Source organism: Pseudophryne corroboree, chromosome 1, assembly GCF_028390025.1.
Source record: "Pseudophryne corroboree isolate aPseCor3 chromosome 1, aPseCor3.hap2, whole genome shotgun sequence".
Taxonomy (NCBI): Eukaryota; Metazoa; Chordata; class Amphibia; order Anura; family Myobatrachidae; genus Pseudophryne; species Pseudophryne corroboree.
Window position 1 is genome coordinate 112,815,149 of NC_086444.1, and position 21,714 is coordinate 112,836,862.

General features: G+C 42.2%; 1 protein-coding gene across 1 annotated transcript in view; it reads right to left on the reverse strand.

Moving 5' to 3' along the window:
• NDUFS4 (NADH:ubiquinone oxidoreductase subunit S4) overlaps positions 1–21,714 on the reverse strand; it is a 299,270-nt gene that overhangs the window by 13,936 nt on the left and 263,620 nt on the right. Inside the window, exon 3 of the mRNA XM_063962020.1 lies at positions 6,617–6,789. Within this exon, the coding sequence (XP_063818090.1) occupies positions 6,617–6,789 (173 nt within the window). The remainder of the gene's footprint in view (positions 1–6,616; positions 6,790–21,714) is intronic.

A 21,714-nucleotide genomic window follows, 5' to 3' on the forward strand; every position in this document is an offset into this window, starting at 1 on the left:
TCGTGTCTGCTGAGGAAGTCTGCTTCCCAGTTGTCCACTCCCGAATGAACACTGCTGACAGTGCGCTTACATGATTCTCCGCCCAGCGAAGAATTCTGGTGGCTTCCGCCATCGCCACTCAGCTCCTTGTGCCGCCCTGGCGGTTTAAATGAGCTACTGCGGTGACGTTGTCTGACTGGATCAGAACTGGTCGGTCGCGAAGTAAGGTCTCTGCTTGACGTAGGGCGTTGCATATGGCCCTTAGTTCCAGGATGTTGATGTGAAGACAAGTCTCTTGACTTGACCAAAGGCCTTGGAAATTTCTTCCCTGTGTGACTGCTCCCCAACCTCGGAGGCTCGCGTCCGTGGTCACCAGGATCCGATCCTGAATGCCAAACCTGCAGCCCTCTAGAAGGTGAGCACTCTGCAGCCACCACAGGAGAGATACCCTGGCCCTGGGGGACAGGGTGATCCGCTGATGCATTTGCAGATGTGACCCGAACCATGTGTCCAATAGGTCCCATTGGAAAGTTCTTGCATGGAACCTGCCGAAGGGAATGGCTTCGTATGTCGCCACCATTTTTCCCAGGACTTGAGTGCAATGATGCACTGACACTTGTTTTGGCTTCAATAGGTTCTTGACTAGAGTCATGAGTTCCTGAGCTTTTTCTATCGGAAGAAAACCCCTTTTCTGGTCTGTATCCAGAATCATGCCCAAGAAGGTCAGACGAGTCGTAGGAACCAACTGTGACTTCGGGATATTGAGAATCCAGCCGTGTTTCTGTAACACCTGCAGTGAAAGTGACACGCTGTTTAACAACTGCTCTTTTGATCTCGCCCTTATTAGGAGATCATCCAAGTATGGGATAATTGTGACTCCTTGCTTGCGTAGGAGCACCATCATTTCCGCCAATTACCCTGAAACTGGTAATGACAATACTGTACCGTAATTCTCAGGTACGCCTGATGGGGTGGATAAATGGGAACATGAAGGTATGCAGCCTTTATGTCTAGATACACCATAAAATCCCCCCCTTCCAGGCTGGCGATGATCGCTCTGAGCGATTCCACCTTGAATTTGAACCTTTTCAAGTATAGGTTCAGAGATTTTAATTTTAAAATAGGTCTGACCGAACTGTCCGGTTTCGGGACTACAGCGAAGGTTGAGTAATATCTCCTTCCTTGTTGAAGGAGGGGAACCTTGAGCACCACCTGTTGGAAATACAATGTGTGAATTGTATTTAATATTATCTCCCTTTCTGGGGGAGAAGCCGGTAGGGCCGATAAGGAAAACCGGCGAGGAGGCACCTCTTCGAATTCCAGCTTGTAACCCTGAGAAACAATTTCTATTGCCCAGGGATCCACCTGTGAGTGAACTCAGATGTGGCTGAAGAGTCGAAGACGTGCTCCCACTGGGGCGGACTCCCTTAGCGGAGCCCCAGCGTCATGCGGTGGATTTAGTAGAGGCCGGGGAGGACTTCTGTTCCTGGGAACTAGCTGTGCCCTGCGCCCTTATCTCTGGTAAGAAAGGATGCTCCTCATACTTTGTTTTTCTGCGACCGAAAGGACTGCATTTGATAATGTCGTGCTTTCTTAGGCTGTGAGGGAATATAAGGCAAAAGATCAGATTTACCAGCTATAGCTGTGGAGACCAGGTCCGAGAGCCCTTCTCCACCCAATTCCTCACCCTTGTAAGGTAAAACCGCTATATGCCTCTTTTAGTCGGCATCACCTGTCCATTGCATATTCCACAGGACACGTCTAGCAGAAATCGACATAGCGTTGACTCTAGAACCCAGTAGACCAATGTCTCTTTGAGCATGTCTTATACATAAGACAGCATCTTTTATATATCCTAGGGTCAATAACATGGTATCCTTATCTAGGGTTTCAATCTCCGCTGATAAGGTATCTGTCCACGCTGCTACAGCGCTATAAACCCCTGCCGACACAATCGCCGGTCTGAGTAGTGTACCAGAATGTGTGTAAATGGACTTCAAAGTACTTTTCTGCATGCTATCTGCAGGATCCCTGAGGGTAGCTATATCTTGGTATGTCAACGCTACCTTTTGGGTAAACGTGTCAACGCCTTGTCCACCTTAGTGGAGGATTCCCATCGTATCCTGGCCCTAGCAGGGAAAGGATACGCCATGAGAATTCTTTTGGGAAACTGCAGTTTCTTGTCTGGAGATTCCCTCTCTTTTCCACACAATTAATTTGGTTCATGAGAGGGGGGAAATGTTATCTCAGCTTTCTTCCCCTTAAACATGTGTGCCCTCGTGTCAGGGACAGATGGGTCATCAGTGATATGCAAAACATCTTTTATTACAATACTCATATATTGAATACTTTTCTGCCAGTTTTGACTGTAACTTTGCATCATCGTAGTCGACACTGGAGTCAGACTCCGTGTCGGTATCAGTGTCTATTATTTTGGATAGTGGGCGTTTTGAGACTCTGAAGGTCCCTGCAACATAGGGACAGACATGGGTAGATTCCCTGTCTGTTCTCTAATCTTTTGTGCAATAAATTTACCTCAGCACTTAATTCCACATATCCAGTCAGGTGTCGGCGTTGTCGAAGGAGACACCACACACACACATTTGCTCCATCTCCTCCTTAGAAGAGCCTTTTACCTCAGACATGTCGACACACACGTACCGACACACCACACACTCAGGGAATCCTCTTATCTGAAGACAGTTCCCCCACAAGGCCCTTTGGAGAGACAGAGAGAGAGAGAGTATGCCAGCACACACCCAGCGCTAATACCCCAGGAAAAACACACAATGTGTTTACCCAGTAGCGCTGTAATACTATTTGCTGCCAATTATGTGCCCCCCCCCCCTTCTCTGAAACCCCCTTTCACCGTGGATAAGCAGGGGAGAGTCCGGGGAGCTTCCTCTCAGCTGTGCTGTGGAGAAAATGGCGCTGGTGAGTGCTGAGGGAGAAGCCCCACCCCCTCGGCGGCGGGCTTCTGTCCCGTTTAAATATAATAAAAACTGGCGGGGGCTCTTTATATATACAGTGCCTAGCTGTATATATATCTCTTTTGCCAGAAATGAGGTTTATATTGCTGCCCAGGGCGCCCCCCCTGCGTCCTGCACCCTTACAGTGACTGCCGTGTGTGAGGTGTGTGGGAGCAATGGAGCACAGCTGCACTGCTGTGCGTTACCTCAGTGAAGATCATGAAGCCTTCTGCCGCCTCTGAAGTCTTCTTTTTCTTCTCATACTCACCCGGCTTCTATCTTCCGGCTCTGTGAGGACGGCGGCGGCGCGGCTCCGGGACGAACTCCAGGGTGAGACCTGTGTTCTGACTCCCTCTGGAGCTAATGGTGTCCAGTAGCCTAAGAAGCAGAGCCTTGAAACTCACAGAAGTAGGTCTGCTTCTCTCCCCTCAGTCCCTCGATGCAGGGAGTCTGTTACCAGCAGGCTCCCTGACAATAAAAAACCTAACAAATATACTTTCTGTCAGGAAGCTCAGGAGAGCTCCCTGAAGTGCACCCATCTCCTCTGGGCACAGTATCAAACTGAGGTCTGGAGGAGGGGCCTAGAGGGAGGAGCCAGTGCACACCCAGATCCAAAGTCTTTCTTAAAGTGCCCACGTCTCCTGCGGAGCCCGTCTATCCCCATGGTCCTTACGGAGTCCCAGCATCCTCTAGGACGTTAGAGAAAAAAGAACAGTAACGAACCGAATAAAATGACTGCATCCCACAACAGAATGCGTCACCAACCGTTGTGAGGGAATCTAACTCACGAAGGTAGACTTACCAGTGGTATCCGCCGAGATCGACTTAACTGAGGCATCCCCAAACAGCGGTACACCGTCCCAGGGGAAAAAAACCCCCTCCAGTTTCTCTTGGAGTCAGCCTCAACATTCCCCCGGCCACACCTCCTGCAGTCGCACGGCAGCCTGCCGCAATGTTATAGAGAAGAATCAACATAAGAAACATCCCCTCTCTCTTTAGAGTAATTATATCGGATGCCTTTCCTAATACAAACACTCCCCCATGTGCATGTAATGCAAATAACTCCAAAGCATAGAAATAAAATATCACTTAGCTTCCTGTATACGATCCTTTGTGACAGGGCCCCGTGTCGACCAGGAGTTAACTTTCACAGTATTCTATCCGCGGCGGGAAAGGAATAAACATTCGGACTCCTTGAGAGGATCTGAGACCAACTCGTCACGGCCGACCTAGAGCTTTATCAACAGAGTGACCAGCACATGAAAAGGAATACTGTTACTTCAGCATTCATTAGAAATCGTAATATGAATATACATATTGTAATACACATATACACACATATCCTAACTATATATATATATATATATATATATATATATATATATATACACACACACACCCACATATATACACATATATATCGCGGCTCCGGGAACAAGCAGCTAGGCGCACCAAGTGATCGAACCCTCTGGAGCTAATGGTGTCCAGTAGCCTAAGAAGCAGAGCCTTTGAACTAAGAAGAAGTAGGTCTGAGTCTATCCCCTCAGTCCCATGAAGCAGAGAGCCTGTAGCCAGCAGGTCTCTCTGAAAATAAAAAACCTAACAATAAAGTCTTTTAGAGAAACTCAGTAGAGCTCCCCTAGTGTGTGTTCAGTCACTCCTGGGCACAGAATCTAACTGAGGTCTGGAGGAGGGGCATAGAGGGAGGAGCCAGTTCACACTCATTCAAAGTCTTATAGTGTGCCCATGTCTCCTGCGGATCCCGTCTATACCCCATGGTCCTTACGGAGTCCCCAGCATCCTCTAGGACGTAGGAGAAATGTCTTGATACACTAGGGCGCCGTGATTGAAAAAAGTTTGGGAACCACTGAGTTAGCCGACGATCACCCAGATGGTTTGATCACAGATATCAGATGTTGATAACATAACATATTAATAACACGTAGTAACATCACAACAATAACATAACTGCAGAGCTAATCTTCTGTAACAAAGTTCTTTCACCAACAACATTTCTATATGTCTCACAATTTGTTTCAATATACACAGCATAGAAAATAAGGCATATGCTTAACAGAGGGGACTTCTAAGTCAGGTATACGTTGTCCATGCAAAGTAAAGTAACATACTGATTACACCGTACAGATAAGTAGCATAGGATGTGGTATGGATTAGGGAGGTCATGTGGCAGACATACCAGATAGAAGGAAAGTCTTTATTTTTCACTTAAAAAACTATACCTCCTGTTTAAACTCCTACAAGACAAACTATGAAAGATTTCAGTTCTGGGACTTGCTTATCTTTTAATGTGAACCACTGCCTGTAAATTACAGCATATCTTCTGCATCATGCTAACCATTTGCTCTAGCAAGGTTTGTTTCTAACTATTAATCATTTTGAATTTTTTTTTTTTGCTCTACTCTTGCTAATGAGAAGATGGAGACCTATTTAGCAGAACTGTAATAAGGAGGACGGCTCTGCAGCTGTGTTCTGGAGCTAGGGAAGGACTCATTCCTTTCTGATGTTAACAACAATTATTAAGTAACGTTTTGAAGGCTAATATCAATCTATAGAGTGGGAAAGATAAAATACAATTGGGCTCCTTTCTGATCTGTGACACTGGTGTAATTTACTCCTGAATTGACACAAACGCTGACTTTTTTTTTAAAGCGGCAATCATGTCCAATGCAAAACCATGCCTTGTAAATGATTGCTGCTTTAAAAAAAGTTTGAGTATGACCGGGAACCCCGCACCTCCGGCCAACTCGGACTTCATTACATCTGGCCCCAAATCTTTTGAAGCATAAATACACAACTTTATTTCCAAGATAAGGGCACATAAAAATTGGTGACATTTCCACTCCTACCAGGCATCCAGATGCGACTGACACTGTATACGGAGTAGAACACAACTTGTTTTGGAAAAAAGCTGTAGCTGCTACATTGTAGCACTTCATGTACAGATTCAGAGACTCATGCTGGGTACACACTGGAGCGATGGGCATTTGTTCTGACTTTGGAACAAATGCCCGTCAGTCCAGATTGCCCGTACACACTGGAACGATGTTAATGAAGGACGGACCGATCATGCTCTGTCCTTCATTAGCATTCTAGAGAGCGCTAGCGATATCGTCAGGTTTAATGTGCAGCACATCAAACCTGACAATGTAGATAGCGACCGCGGACACCCACATATCAGGCATACACACAGCCCGATATGCACCGATGTGAGCGATATATCGGTCCAATCTGCCGGATCGGATGACATATTGCTAAGTGTATACCCAGCTTTAGTCAGACACAGATATACAAGTGTCATATAGCAAATTAATCAGCACAGTCACCTTGTGCATCACAGCCGTTGCGTTGTGAATAGGACACATTACTGGGCGAAAAGACGCCCGACGTTAGATGATTCTCACGCGACCTGGCATGCCAAGATGTGCTGTTTGGCGTGACTGCAGCAAAGATATATGAGGACACATCTGTAGTTTTATTTTAACATACATACATATACATATATATTAATTTAACGGAGTGGAGTTACTCAAATGCTTTCTAAACAAATTGTTACATTTTAGTTGTTTTTGGCTTGAGGAGCACATAGCAATTTAAAATTTGTTTTATATCCTCATACAAATCTCAGGTGCTTTTGCTAAGACACTTACGTTGATGCCCAGCCCATTAGGGGATTTTCCCATCGCTCCCGAGTATCAAAATCCAGTCTCCATTTCTTAGTGTTCTGAACTCCGGACTGCATGGCATTCCTGGCGGGAACGTAAATGCGGACTTTTCTAATTTTGAGTTGCTCCTCTGGAACACCAGTTACTGTGCTAATATCCTAACAAAACAGAAAACACAAATATTAGCACAAGATTTCTGTTCACTGCAGAATGAAGCAATCCATTATCCATTACTACAGAATAAAGCTTATTCTCTCTCATACTGTAGGTCATCTGTAGAATCACGTGTAAAATGTAAAAATGAAGTAAGTGCCTTGAAATGGATTTACTATACAAGCACCAATACAAATCGTCAATTATCTTTTTTTCAGGCGAGAAAACACTAAGGAGTTAATATTTAACTCTTGTGTCCTAAGATCCCAATTTACAAGCTGACATATTCCCAGCCCAATAGCTAACTTCAGAAGCAAGCTGATTATTCATCTAAAAAGTGAAAGTAATTAACATTACAAACACTTTTGTCTCTGTTGTGCTTTAATTAACTAAAATCTGCCAGCACTCTGCCCAGTGTCTACAGATTTTTTCCTACGGGAAAAATGTTTCTATAGGGGGTACCTTATACAAATGCAGATCACAGCAGCACAACCATCATAAGCAAATGCAATACTATTCTCCTGTCCGTCAGGCTAAACAGAAGAATTGGAACTTGTGCGGACAGCTTGGTAAAATGATAAAGTCTGTTCATTAAGCGGTCTGGAACGTTATATCCCCCAATAAACTGCAATCACACTGAAATTACTCAGCAATTGTGCACACACCAATACCACTATATTATAAGCACCGTAGTAACGCTAACTTATAACGTATGGAAGAACCAGATTAACACAAGCAAATGTTCCTCTGTATAAATGCTTCACCTTTCAATTGCATTAGTCCAATGTGTGTGATTGTTTACGCATAACTTTGCATAATTCAATCAATTTAAATGTCTGCTGACAAAATCTTGTAAGAAACCTCCAGGCTGGAAAGCTGCTAGTTTTTTGGACTCGCAGTGAAAATTTAACGTCATATACGATATGTGGTGGAGAGAAGCTTGTCTGAAGAAACCTTATGTAACCCTAAGAAACCACAATACAGTTTTTTTTAAGGCACTTAATGCTTAACTTGTTTTATAAAACGACGGTCTCTAGATTATTATAACCCTTTGCTGTTCTCTTTAAGTGAGAGAGGTCAGTGAATTCATCGCTCTCTAAAGCATTGCTAACACCATTTTCCTGTGGTTTCAGACCAAACATCCTAACCCAGCATAAGCTAACCATTTCTTATTTTATGCTTTTATTTTAGACATATTGAACTTTTATGAACAAATATTTTTATTAGTGAGAGTCATAAAAAATGCCAGGCCTTTTCTGCCTCCTAAAACACATTTTATTACCGATGCGGTGAGAACGCTGCGTCAAACAAGTCAATCTGTTCTGCAACGGTTTGTGCTGGCAGGGTCGGGATATTGCAAATACTTTAATATTGTAATTTCACAGAGCCCACAGCCATTTTTTTGGGGGTCTTTAAAGTTACACGAGCAATTTGTTCAAATCAGTTTCCTTCTTTAATGGTATTTCCTATTTTCATTAAATATGCACACGTAAATATATAGGCAATACGTTGTTAATTAAGGGCTCAGCAGGGCATTATAAGGTATTTTAATAGGTATGAAATCATTCATTCCATCTAGCCATTACTGTAATCATTGTAACATTTTTTACAATAGCACCAGTTGATCGAGTTGGTCTGTTTGAAAATAAAGACATCTGCTCCAGGTGCACTCCGTTTTATTTTATTTTAACACTCTTAAATATATATGTGAATTTGTTCAGGAACTTGGTCAAGCAGAGCCGTACAACGGATCCAAAGGAGGAACAAAACAAAACAGCAAAAAACAAACAAAAAACAATAAAGTATTCCACTGTAAAATAGACTACAGACAGTAGCAATTATTATGCAGAAACATTATCCATGCAACATTTTAAATTAATGAAAAAACAAAACAAAAACAATAATACGGATAAGTGGATTTATTTTGGTACATTTACGAAAACATTCCCCTTTTTTTTTGCACTAGTTTGCATACTTTCCTACTTGAGAATTTGTGCAGACAATTACATATGTACAACAAATAACTAAACTTTATATATAAAAGTCTACAAACAATATGAAGTCTGTAGGGTCGCTCCATTCATGGGATGATGTGGCTTATTTCTAAGATTTATCTAGACTTTTCTTTTTCTCTAAAATTGGGCTCATGCTATCGACCTGAAGGTTTTTCTCGCAATGTACATGCTAAACGCAATTAAAGATAATCTGCTTTGAGATAGATATATATATATATATATATATATATATATATCTATCTGTGACAAGGGATGTTTAAAAAAAATACAATTTGGTTCCACGTTAAGTCATAAAAATGAGCTTTTTATATATTAAGCTGACAAATGCCAATCCTCCTTCGTGCTCTTAGGAATTTAACAACTAAAAAACAGTGGGGTCGATTAAATTAAGAGCGATATCCACAATGTGGTTATCAATCTCTACCTCTCCCCATCAGACTCTCCACTTCTACAACATTTCAGATGGGCTTTCAAGGTCAACTTTTTAATCTCATCTCATCCTAACCCTCTGTTCCACGCCCATGTATCCTGTCTGTCTGCAACTCTCCTTTAGTACAGCATGTAAGCTCTCACGAGGAAGGAGGGCCCTCTCCCCTTATGTTCTTTTCCTTCTCTTACTTAGTGTTCATGATAAGCTGTGGCACTGAGGACCGCGCTGCCCCCTGTAGTGACGTTGGTGGTGCTGCGCCTTGACCAACCACGCCTTTTTCGGATTCCCCACACTGCCCTGCCCGCATCCTTGCGGGAACACTATACTATCATCTACTCCATACTCCCTACAAGGGCACCTAACCCTCAGTTTCTGCCACCCTGATGCTATTTCACTGTCATGTCGGATGATGCGGATATGTTTATATACCATGTACTTGTCCTACATTGTCTCGTTGTATAATTCGCTGTTTTCTTGTTTTGATCATTTATATACAGTCCAAAATTCCACATTTTTGGTTCCCCTACTGATATAATGACACATATTTATATATATTATATATCTATAGAACATATCTATATATACACATAATATATATGTAATTATCTAAGACACGGACCCAAAAATGTGGGATTTTGAATTTTGGATAAGGGATACTCAACCTGTACTTTGTTAGACACTGTGGAACCCTTATGGCGCCATATAAATAATGGATAATAATAATAATAATAATAATAATGTACTGCACACACCAGCAGCACATACTGTATGGCAATCCAATAAGTACATTATATTATCCACATTTATGGGGCTACAAACTATATTGCATGAAACACTGCAGGGGTGAGACCGGAGATCAGGGGGCATGAAGGTTGCCATTGCTTGTGTTCCAATGCCACGGTGCGACATCGCCTCTATGTGGACTGACCCTAGTGTGTTCAAGATATACCAAAGGACAAACACACACTGTAGTATGTGATTTAATCCGAACCAAATTCTGAAATCAATAAATTCCAAATTATACTGGAGAAAAACTGAAAGTATGACTTCTTCATTGCTCCCGTATCAATGAGCTGCGCATGTGCCATTTGTTTGCGCCCACTGAATTTGCCATAGGCATTTATACTGTACCTCTATCCCATCCCCTTGAAAGTCATAGTTAACGTACCCAGACTTATGCTGTGTACACACGGTGAGATTTTTTCTTTCAATTTTGACTACATAGTCAAAATCGCAAGAAAAGTTAGTGCAAATTACAAGGTGTTATGCCACTTGCGATCCCGATGCGCGGTCCCGCCAGGTCAGTATCGCAAGAAAAGATAGACTGTGCAGGCAAGTCAATGCTTGCTAGATCGGTGTTCTATCTAGTTCATCTCACATGTCAATTAAATCTCACATAAGCCAAAATCTCACATTAGCCAAAATCGTAAGCACACATAGTCCATATCTCAAGAAAAGTTAGTCAAAATCGGTGGTGCTAGGCTCCGGGGAATTCTGGGGATATCGCAAAGTGAAAATCGGGCATAGCAAAGATCTCACCGTGTGTACACACCATTACACTTCAACCTCTGATTTGTGGGGAAGTGTAACATCTATTGCTATCTCTTGTTTGCCAAATACAATTCTAATAGCCAGGCAAGTTACTGGACTTATGAGACAATAAGAAAACATTTCTTCACCCGATAAAGCAGGAGAATGTTGCTTGCTTCTTATGGTCTAAACAGAAATCTAAAATGCCATCACAAAACGCAAATCAATCAGCTCCTGCTACTGTGCATCAGTCCATTTCCCCCGATTCATTTTTTTTCTTTTATTTCCAATTAAATGTCATCCAATTTGGAGCTGCCATGGTATATAGCAGCTCCATGGGATAAGTATCAGAAGACGTTGAGAGTATAAACCGTTATAGATGTGAGGTGGCTGATACGGACGCCTCTGAATTGACTTTTAACAAAATAAAATGAAACGGGATTTCAAGAGGTGAGAAATTGTTACTTTTCAGGATCAACGTTATTCTGGAACCGGTTATGTATCACAGTGTTTTATGGCCTCAAAAAAGTTAGTCTATAAGTTAATTAAGTCAGTGATTTGGGATATGGGACAGAGGCCCTCATTCATCTTGGATTACCCTCATTACAGCTCGGAGATTGTCAGACTTCTGCGCATGCACTGTGTTCGCACAGCGCATGCACAACCTAGCAAAGTGCAATCGCATCCCGGAGTGATGTAATCAGACTTTAAGTGACAGCGGTGGGCGGCAATGGACCATTTCCGGGGCAGCTGTGTAACGTCACACGCAGCCGATCTGATGAGAAAGTTGGCGGTGGACCGCCTGCATACGCAGCCATGCTGCGTCTGCAGGGGGTCATCCTTAATTCCTGACCTGTGGTCGCAATTGTTTTACGATTGCATCGCTGGCCTCCGATTAGCTTGCTGGGCGGGCTTGTCCTGCGTTGGGTGGCCCTCAGCATGCTATAAAAGCAGTTGCAGATTCTGCAACTCATATAGGGTCCAAAGTCGTAAGGGGGGGGGGGGGGGGGGTACACACGTAGAGATGTGTGCTTAAATTCTAAGCAATATGACCAAATTGCTTAGAAATTAAGCACTCATCGCTCCATGTGCATACCCCATAGTGATAGGGCCGCGCATCACTATCGTGGACTCTAGATTGGCCTGCATGCATACCAGATCGCTCACTTCATCGCTGGGTGAAGTCGGCGTTTGTTTTTTTCCCCCTCGCTCAGCACACATTGCGCTGTGTGCGGAATAATCGCTCAGCACACATCTCTGGGACACATCTCTACGTGTGTACTAAGAAACACGGCAAAGTTCAATATGCTTTGTAATCAATTATGCATTTTGGGACGAATTAAAAAAAAATGCAGATCATGACGCCATTTTGCTTTTATTAACCAGAAATACACCGTAGTGACTATTTCCCATCGTACCAGTGAACATAACTGCAGTCTATTGAGATAACTCAATATTAACGCATTAATGGAAGCAAATCTAGTGTAGTGTGTATAATGCAGAGAGGGATTCCACGGCCTGCTATGACCCACATTCTGCTAAAGTCCCCTGCAATAACGTCTAGACTGGCGTATTCAGATGACATTCGTGCTTTTGTATGGAAAAAAAAAAATGTCTACAAAACACCCTGCGGGCTGACAAAGCAAAGACGCTTGTTAACTAAGAACAGCTTGTTGGCTAAAGTGGATAGCAATAAATAAGCACGATTTTTAAGAACAGGTGCACCTAGGGCCTGCAAGAATGAATGCTGCAATGGTTCTAAATCCAGCAGTGTTTATGGCTGTCTACTGTGTGTCTGTATACATTAAACTGCATAATTAAAGTCGGATACAAGAAAATTTACCACTTGAACAAAACCACCCCCCAAAAATAACAGTTTATAGTCCATATATCCCCCAAGAAATGTATCACACTGTGGAGTCTGACTGCACACATCCAATCTGGGAGCAGACATGCAGCCACATTATTGCCTACAAAACACAGGTGTGGAGGTGTACAGTGGTAGCATTAAACAGGTGGGAAGTGTAACACGGATTGTCTGCAATCCCCTGTCCCTTTATTGCCACATTAGGGGACCATTTTAAAATTATACAGTTTTTCCTCTAATTTAAGAAAAAAAATCTCAATGCGTTGGCGAATACAATCACTGGAGACAAATGTCGCATGTCATTCTGTTTGTAGAATTATACTGTGAAGCTGACGCAGTGGGATATGATGAACATAAACTACAGATGGATTCTCTCATACATCATCGCCGCAGTTGTACCAAACAGCCCCTCTTGGCCCGCCAGGTCTCGTGAGACTCTGCTAGCGCCGGGCGCCTTTTTGCTGAAAATATGTCTTAGATGCAACAGGATTTTAAATGGACGCACGAGGAGACTCTACTGATTAATTTGACATGGAACACTTGTACACTGCGTGCGACTGAATCTCTGAATCTGTGTACAAAGTGCTACAATGCAGCAGCCGTAACTTTTTCCAGTACAAGTTTAGTTTATCTCCGTATACAGACTAACATACAATATACAAGTGTCATAAATCAAATTGATCAACACAGTCTCCTGGTGTGTCTTAAAGTCCATACACACTTAACGATATAATGAGCGACGTCGCTCATTTTCCCCCTCCTTGAGCGACGTCGCTCATTTTATCGTTAAGTGTGTATGCCGCCAGCGACGACCGATGCGCGGCCCCGCGGGTCGGCAACGATCGTCGCTGTCGGTAGGGCATGCATGAAGGATGTGGACTGTCGTTCACGACCTTCATGCAGGGCTGGTGGCGGCGTGACGTCACTGAGCGATATGAGCGGTCATATCGCTCAGTGCGTACAGGCGTCCGCCGACCGGCCGGCCCGGAAGGGGGAGACGTTAGACGATGTCGCTCACAGAGCGACATCGTCTAATGTGTATGGGCCTTTATTCACATCGTGTTTTGCATGTAAGATGTATTTTCGTTAAAAAAACAAACAAACAAACACCCAGCGCTAGCAGTGTTCACTCGCGCCAGGAATCTCCCGCTGTGTGGCGTATATCGAGGATACATGTATGAGGACACATCTATATTGCAATGTTTCATTTTGTACACAACTAATTAAATATGTAATATTTCCAACGTTTTTTCCCCGTTGCTCTGGTACATATACTGTACAGTCATTGTGGGCTGTCAAACAGATCGCAGCAGTGCCTATGGAAAGATCAGGTAAAGGCGCTACTTAAATGACAACATTTTTTCACAAAAAACGCTCAGAAATTATGTATTTAATGTTATCCAAAATGATTTTAGTATAAAAAAAATAAATACTTTTTTTTAAATAATATTTTGAAAAAAAAAAAAAAAATTCTCACAAAAAATCGTAACAATGCGACCATCGAAAACATTGCGACTTTCCATTTAACTCCCGGGGCAGCCACCAGGTACACAGGAGGGGCTAATTTGCTCTTCTCCTATGGCTGCTTTTGTCTGCAGCCGCTGGGGGGGGGGGATCCTGCTGTGCTGACCGATCAGCAGTAAACGGCAGCACGGTAAACACTGGGGCAGCAATGGAGGGAAGTTTCTCTTCCCTGCAGCTGCAAACAGTGTGTATCTGACTGGTCGCATCCTGTGCGACCAGATCAGATAAAGCACTTGCTGGCATGGTCGCATCAGGTGCATCTGATGCGACCATGCCAGGCAAGTGGTTAAGGTTTGCAGGAAGATTTGCATTTCTCAGCTATATAATAAACGACACATCACAGTGAACTGAATAACCAATGATGCAAGGATACCTAAATATCAGATGATAAACAGCGAACGTCAGCAACAGGAAGAATATTAAAATGATCGGTTTCATTTCAACTAAACTTCGGACTGGATTACACGAAATGCATTTACTCATTACTGTCACTGTCATCTCAAAACAAGAAAAACCAAATGCAGCCATTTTTACTGAATGATAGTCAACCTGACATTTTTAAATGTAAACCAGTGTGTGCCCCCAGTACAACTAAACAAACAGACTGAATCAAAGTCTCTGTTTGACCGGCAGTCCGATGACATATTAACAGAAAGCAGCAGGTTAATCCATAACAGAGACCTCACCATGTAGTCATGGGAAGCCTGCAGTCTGCATCAGAATCATTAGAAAGAGGTAAAGTTATCTCTAGCCATCAGGTCAGTTTGCCACCTAAAAGAGCCTTCATTGACAAAAAACATAAGGCTATAATAAAAATCACATTCAGTGTATCAGTGTACAACTAAGGCACTTAAACTCCCTGTCGCACAACTCACCCTCCAACCCCAAAAGAAAACAAACCAAAAATGATTAAAAAGCAAACAAACAAAAACACCACATTTGCATAGGAAAGGCCAGAACTAATTGTAGGACTAGAACGTAAGGAATGTCAGGCAGAAATTTGTGGTGTAGGTGGTTTCCTGTTGTCATGTTGCTCTCTTTACCCACTCCGTCCCAAATGACTGAAAAATGGCTTGCATATAAAGCACTCAAGAGTTGGTTCCTATTCTCTAGATCAGTGGTTCCCAACATTTTTTGGGTGTACTATGTTATACAGACGCTTGGGATCCCGGCGCCCAGCATACCGAAGCCGGGATCCTGAGCGCTGGCAGCCGGGTAAGCGCAAGAGAGCCCCTTGCGGGCTTGCTGCGCTCGCCACGCTGTGAGCACGGTGGCGCGCTACACTATCTATTCACTCCCTCCAGGGATAGATAGATGTATTTATATATATATATATATATATATATATATATAAATATATATAAAAATACAATATACAGGTTGAGTATCCCTTATCCAAAATACTTGGGACCAGAAGTATTTTGGATATCGGATTTTTTCTGTATTTTGGAATAATTGCATACCATAATGAGATATCATGGCGATGGGACCTAAATCTAAGCACAGAATGCATTTATGTTTTATATACACCTTATACACACAGCCTGAAGGTCATTTAATACAATATTTTTAATAACTTTTTGTATTAAACAAAGTTTGTGTACATTGAGCCAACAGAAAACAATGTTTTTCTATATCACGCTCACTCAAAAAAATCCGTATTTCGGTATATTTGGATATGGGATACTCAACCTGTATATATGTCACTTATATTTGCCTCTGGAGTGCCTTTCATTATCCACCCTTGGAGAAATATCTCTCTCTCTCTCTATAATATATATATATATATATATATATATATATATATACACACACATACATACATATATACACACACACATATATACAAAGCCAACACAGCCAGCACTCAGTTGCAATAAGCAACTAGCCACGGTGCCATAAACGACATATAAACATAGAAATACGTTTTTTTGTGGACTTGAGCCACATTACAGGAACTTTTCAGTATATTGAGCAGTTCACATTATGGCCACGGGCACAGTGGAACCTAAGGACATGGCTCAAAATCTTATGGAGATGGACACTCAAGAACAGTATAGCTATACTGATTCAGACGCTGATGCTATTTTATAAAAAGACAAATTCACTGAAGATACCAGCAGTCAAACCACGGATGATCTGTTTAAGGAACTAAAAAATGCAAACGAAAGAGCGCTATTCACATCCAAAGTGGATTTTATTTTATAATACCAAAATATAGCAAATTTACATGCCGGCCGGCAATGCATATACATATATTAAAAATGACAATGTAGCTACATAAAATCCTAAAAAACAAATAAATGACTGATTATATTCAAAGCAATCCTTTACACATGCATGTTTAAGAATAGCCGTCCCACTGATTTATTTATATCTCCTTATTCCTCAGATATCCAGAATTATTGTTATGCTTCCAATCAGCCGGATATTCTGTGGATGCCTTATGTCCAACAATAAAGCAATTATATTCACATGCGCTGCTCACTCTCTCCCCAGCCTCATGCTAAAACGTGCTTATGTCCATGTATCCGTTTAAACTGATTAATGTAGCATGTATTAATCATATATAAAGTGCATCCTTGTTCACAGCTGGTTCATGATTTAAAGTGATTAGTGCAGAGGTATTTCTTGTAACCAAAAAGTGGGTATACCATGCATATACTTAGGTTTGTTCACAATGCAGGTATGATTCCTCCTGGCTAATTAACCGTGATTAGCTTTATATATGGTAGATACAACCTTGCGCTTTGTCCACGGAAAACGTGCTTTGCCCTCCCGGCCGGTGCTCGTATTCTCGGCCTTATCTGGAGTCCGTGGGCAGATGTATCATCCAGCGCTCCCCTCCTCAAGGGTGAAATACAGCCGGCCAGCTGATAACTTTTCCGTCTGCTGTAGTCTGTGATTTACAACGGAGGTACTGACAGACGCGTTTCCCCGCCTACTACCAAGCATCGGCGGCTTCCTCAGTGTCCTACAGACTACAGCAGACGGAAAAGTTATCAGCTGGCCGGCTGTATTTCACCCTTGAGGAGGGGAGCGCTGGATGATACATCTGCCCACGGACTCCAGATAAGGCCGAGAATACGAGCACCGGCCGGAAGGGCAAAGCACGTTTTCCGTGGACAAAGCGCAAGGTTGTATCTACCATATATAAAGCTAATCACGGTTAATTAGCCAGGAGGAATCATACCTGCATTGTGAACAAACCTAAGTATATGCATGGTATGCCCACTTTTTGGTCACAAGAAATACCTCTGCACTAATCACTTTAAATCATGAACCAGCTGTGAACAAGGATGCACTTTATATATGATTAATACATGCTACATTAATCAGTTTAAACGGATACATGGACATAAGCACGTTTTAGCATGAGGCTGGGGAGAGAGTGAGCAGCGCATGAGAATATAATTGTTTTATTGTTGGACATAAGGCATCCACAGAATATCCGGCTGATTGGAAGCATAACAATAATTCTGGATATCTGAGGAATAAGGAGATATAAATAAATCAGTGGGACGGCTATTCTTAAACATGCATGTGTTAAGGATTGCTTTGAATATAATCAGTCATTTATTTGTTTTTTAGGATTTTATGTAGCTACATTGTCATTTTTAATATATGTATATGCATTGCCGGCCGGCATGTAAATTTGCTATATTTTGGTATTATAAAATAAAATCCACTTTGGATGTGAATAGCGCTCTTTCGTTTGCATTTTTTAGTTTTGATTTTAGGGACAAATAACCAATTGCCCCTGAAAGAGCAGCTTCCACATCTGTGGAATCACAGCGCCAGGAATTGCTTGGTTTATATAATTCTTGTTTAAGGAACTCTTTCATCTTAAGAAACGTGAAATAGATTTTTACTATCACGGCAGCACCTTATCAGAATATTATCGTGATAAACTTATCCCTAGGGGTTTTAGGATTCGCAATATGCCAACTATTGGCAGATACTCAGTACCATTTTGTCGCAAGTGGATCTCCATCTTGAACAAGTGTTCGATGGATCTGATGTTAGCGGTTATCGAAGAGTACACCAGATAATTAAATATTACTAAAGACAAAATATTAACCTTTGAATCACAACACAAAGAACAACTGGATCGTGAGATAGAAGATAATTGGCCTACTAACTGCCCAGGTGGATCAATACAAACGAGACTTAATTAAGTTCAAAAAGGAGAAATACAAAAAAGTTCAGCAAGATTATCAAAAACATCAAGTATACTCCTGGCTAAACTCCACCAACAATACAAAACGCAACAAACCACCAGCTCGTTATAGATGTCATTATAGGGATAAACCAACACGCAATGACACAAGCACCTCAGCAAGTGAATCTGAGCTGCAATCCCAGACGTCATCCACATCGGATCACCCTCTAGGGGTTACCACACGGGCAGCCTTCAAGGATCCAGTTACAAAAGTAAGCGGCGGGGGCACCAAAATGAGAGGCAACACAAAAAGCAAGCCGCCAAAGAAAAAAAAAAGCGAGGTATTTAACCTCTCACCTACCCCCTTATCGCCACAAGAGACGTCCATCCTTGCCAAAGGCCTTTCTTTTGTCCCCACCACGAGGTTTGACAAATTCCAGTGGAAAATTTACACTTATAGATTAAACCGATCCCTCCGATTAAAGGAACACTTTAAGGATTCCCAAGCGGCCAAAGATCAAGAACTTAAGACCACTGTACCAGCTAAATTAAGAAAATTACAACCCAGGTCACAATTTGATCCTATCAGCAACAGTCCTTCTATCAAGACTTTTACTAGACTGATGGACCAATTTGATACACAGGCAACAAGTGGAATTCCTTATCGTAATAACCTTACAGAGGCAGAACATGGTACCATCAAAACCCTGAGTGCACGCACTGACATTATCATTAGTGCGGCCGATAAGGGAGGTGCCGTGGGAGTCCAGTCACTTGAGGACTATGATTGTGAATGTCTTCGACCGTTGTCTGATACTAGTACATATGCCCTTCTATCCAGTGACCCTACAACTGAGTACAAACTAGAATTAGATAGTATTTTGAATACAGCAGTTTGTAAGGGGTACATTAATAATGCATTAAGGCAGGCTCTGACTGTCCAGTACCCAGTAACGCCAGCTTTTTATACGGTCCTTAAGATACTTAAATGGCTGGAGAAACCCGCTGGCAGACCTATCATATCTGCCAGGGGTTCTCTCTTTCAGCCAATAGCAGTTTACCTGGATAGCCTGCTCAACCCTTTTGTACAGAAGGCAGATTCCTATCTTAAAGATACCACAGAGTTGCTGACAAAAATTGGAAAATTTGGGATCTTTGCCTACAGGTACACTGCTATGTAGTGTAGATGTCAGCAGCCTGTATACCTGTATCCAGCACAGCAAGGGTTTACAGGCTGTTGAGATGCTGTTGACTGGGAATACACAATACACAGGTCCACCTGTGGAATTTTTCATGCAACTATTACATATGGTGTTGACTAAGAATTATTTCTTTTATGATACTAATTTTTATCTTCAAGTATCCGGCTGTGCGATGGGGTCCAATGTGGCCCCATCGTACGCTAATGCCTACATGATCATGGTAGAAAAACATTTATTTCATCAGCAAGGGTATCTCAGCTTATACCTGAGATACATAGATGATCTATTAATTTTCTGGACAGGAAGTGAGAGATCCTTGATCAATTTATTAGGTCAACACAATTCTACTGGACATGAGGTACAATTAACGTACACTATTTCCTCAGTATCAATACACTTTCTAGATGTCAACATCACTTTGACCCCTACAGGTATAAATACTACCATCTATATAAAAGAAACGGATAGAAACACCATCCTTAAACATGACAGTTTTCATCCACAACCTCTGCGGGAGGGTTTACCCTACTCGCAGATGTTGAGAGTCCGAAGGATTACCAGTGATCCGAGGCAAACAGAGGTGGCCTTGGAAGATATGGTTCATAAATTCCAAGAAAGAGGATATCCACGTAGATTATTGGAGAAAATCAGGGACAGGGTCTCCAGTATCTCTAGATATGACACCCTTCACTCTAATAGAGTTTCGACTAATAACACACAGGTGCTACCTTGGGTCAATAGATTTAACACCAAGAGCAAAATTACCAAGCAATTAGCCAAAATATTTTGGCCTATTATCAACACTGACAAAAATTTACCAGCATTGATGGAGACCAGGTTGCTCCCATGCTACACTCGTGGTCGCAACCTTGGAGATCTTCTTGTGAAAAGGGACATCATGAAACTGAAAAAACAAACAGCAGCCACACACTTTCTCAGTCAAAAAGCAGGGTGACACAGATGCTTGGGCTGCACCACTTGCAGATCCCTAATACCAGGTGACACCATAACACATCCATACTCGGGGGGGAAAATATAAGATCAGGCATGCCCTTACCTGCACCACTAGATTTGTCATCTATGTTCTGTCTTGCCCATGTGGCTTAAGCTACGTGGGCAAGACAGAAAGACAATTTAGGGACAGGATGGCGGGCCACAGGTCGGCCATCAGAGCCGCCTTGGAATCAGGTACCAGCGAACAGCCAGTGGCACGCCATTGTGCTGTTGCTAGACATAACATTGCCAGCATCAGGACAAAGTTAATTGATCATGTTCCGATCAATATTAGAGGGGGCAATAGGAAGAAGCAATTACTGCAATTGGAAAGTAAATGGATCCAAATTTTGGCAACCATGTCACCAAGGGGTTTGAATGACTCCTTGGGACTACAATGTTTCCTATAGTTCTACTTACCTGCAATAATAGTCCATTAAGAAAAGTATTAGTAATGTACTATTTTTCTATCATTAGTTAACAAAGAGATATGTTATATACATATATCAGCCATTACTGCTAATATTACAAGTAATGTTTCCTGTTTTTAAATTGTTTTAACTTTCTAGATATGTGTATAAGCGTTGCTGCCGGGGCAACGGGACGTCACACCAAACTGATTGGCCGCGGGGAGTGGACGCTCCTGAATGACGACATCACGGGGACGTGCTAGTAACGATGCGGCGGGACTCGTGGAGGTCGGCGCCCGGAGCGCACACTCACCTGCATCTGATCAGGAAATTTAGTGTTTGTCTGGGTATGTATATATGTTCACTTTTTGTTACATATTATGTTTGCTATTTCCTGACGACGGGCAGAGGCCCGAAACGTTGAAAATTAAAGCACGTTTTTTCAGCTAACAACAGTCTCTGAGTGCCGCCAATCTGCTTGCACACACACATACAAAAACACACACACACACATATATATATTTGCAATAAAAAGAAAAAATAGCGCCACTTGTGGTAAGTTAACCTTCACAAATATGTACAATGTATGTCCAAAAATACACTTCCTTGGTACAAAGGGTGTCAGCAGGCCCCTAAATAAAAACAGCAGTGGTAAGCTGCTGTAAAAAGTGTTATAGAAACCAAGAATATGGGCACAAGCGACCAATGGTGTCTATAGTAAAGGAACGTAAAAAGATTTTTTATATATAAAAAGAAAAGGCATATTTATTTTACACGATTAAAAAACAATAATATAC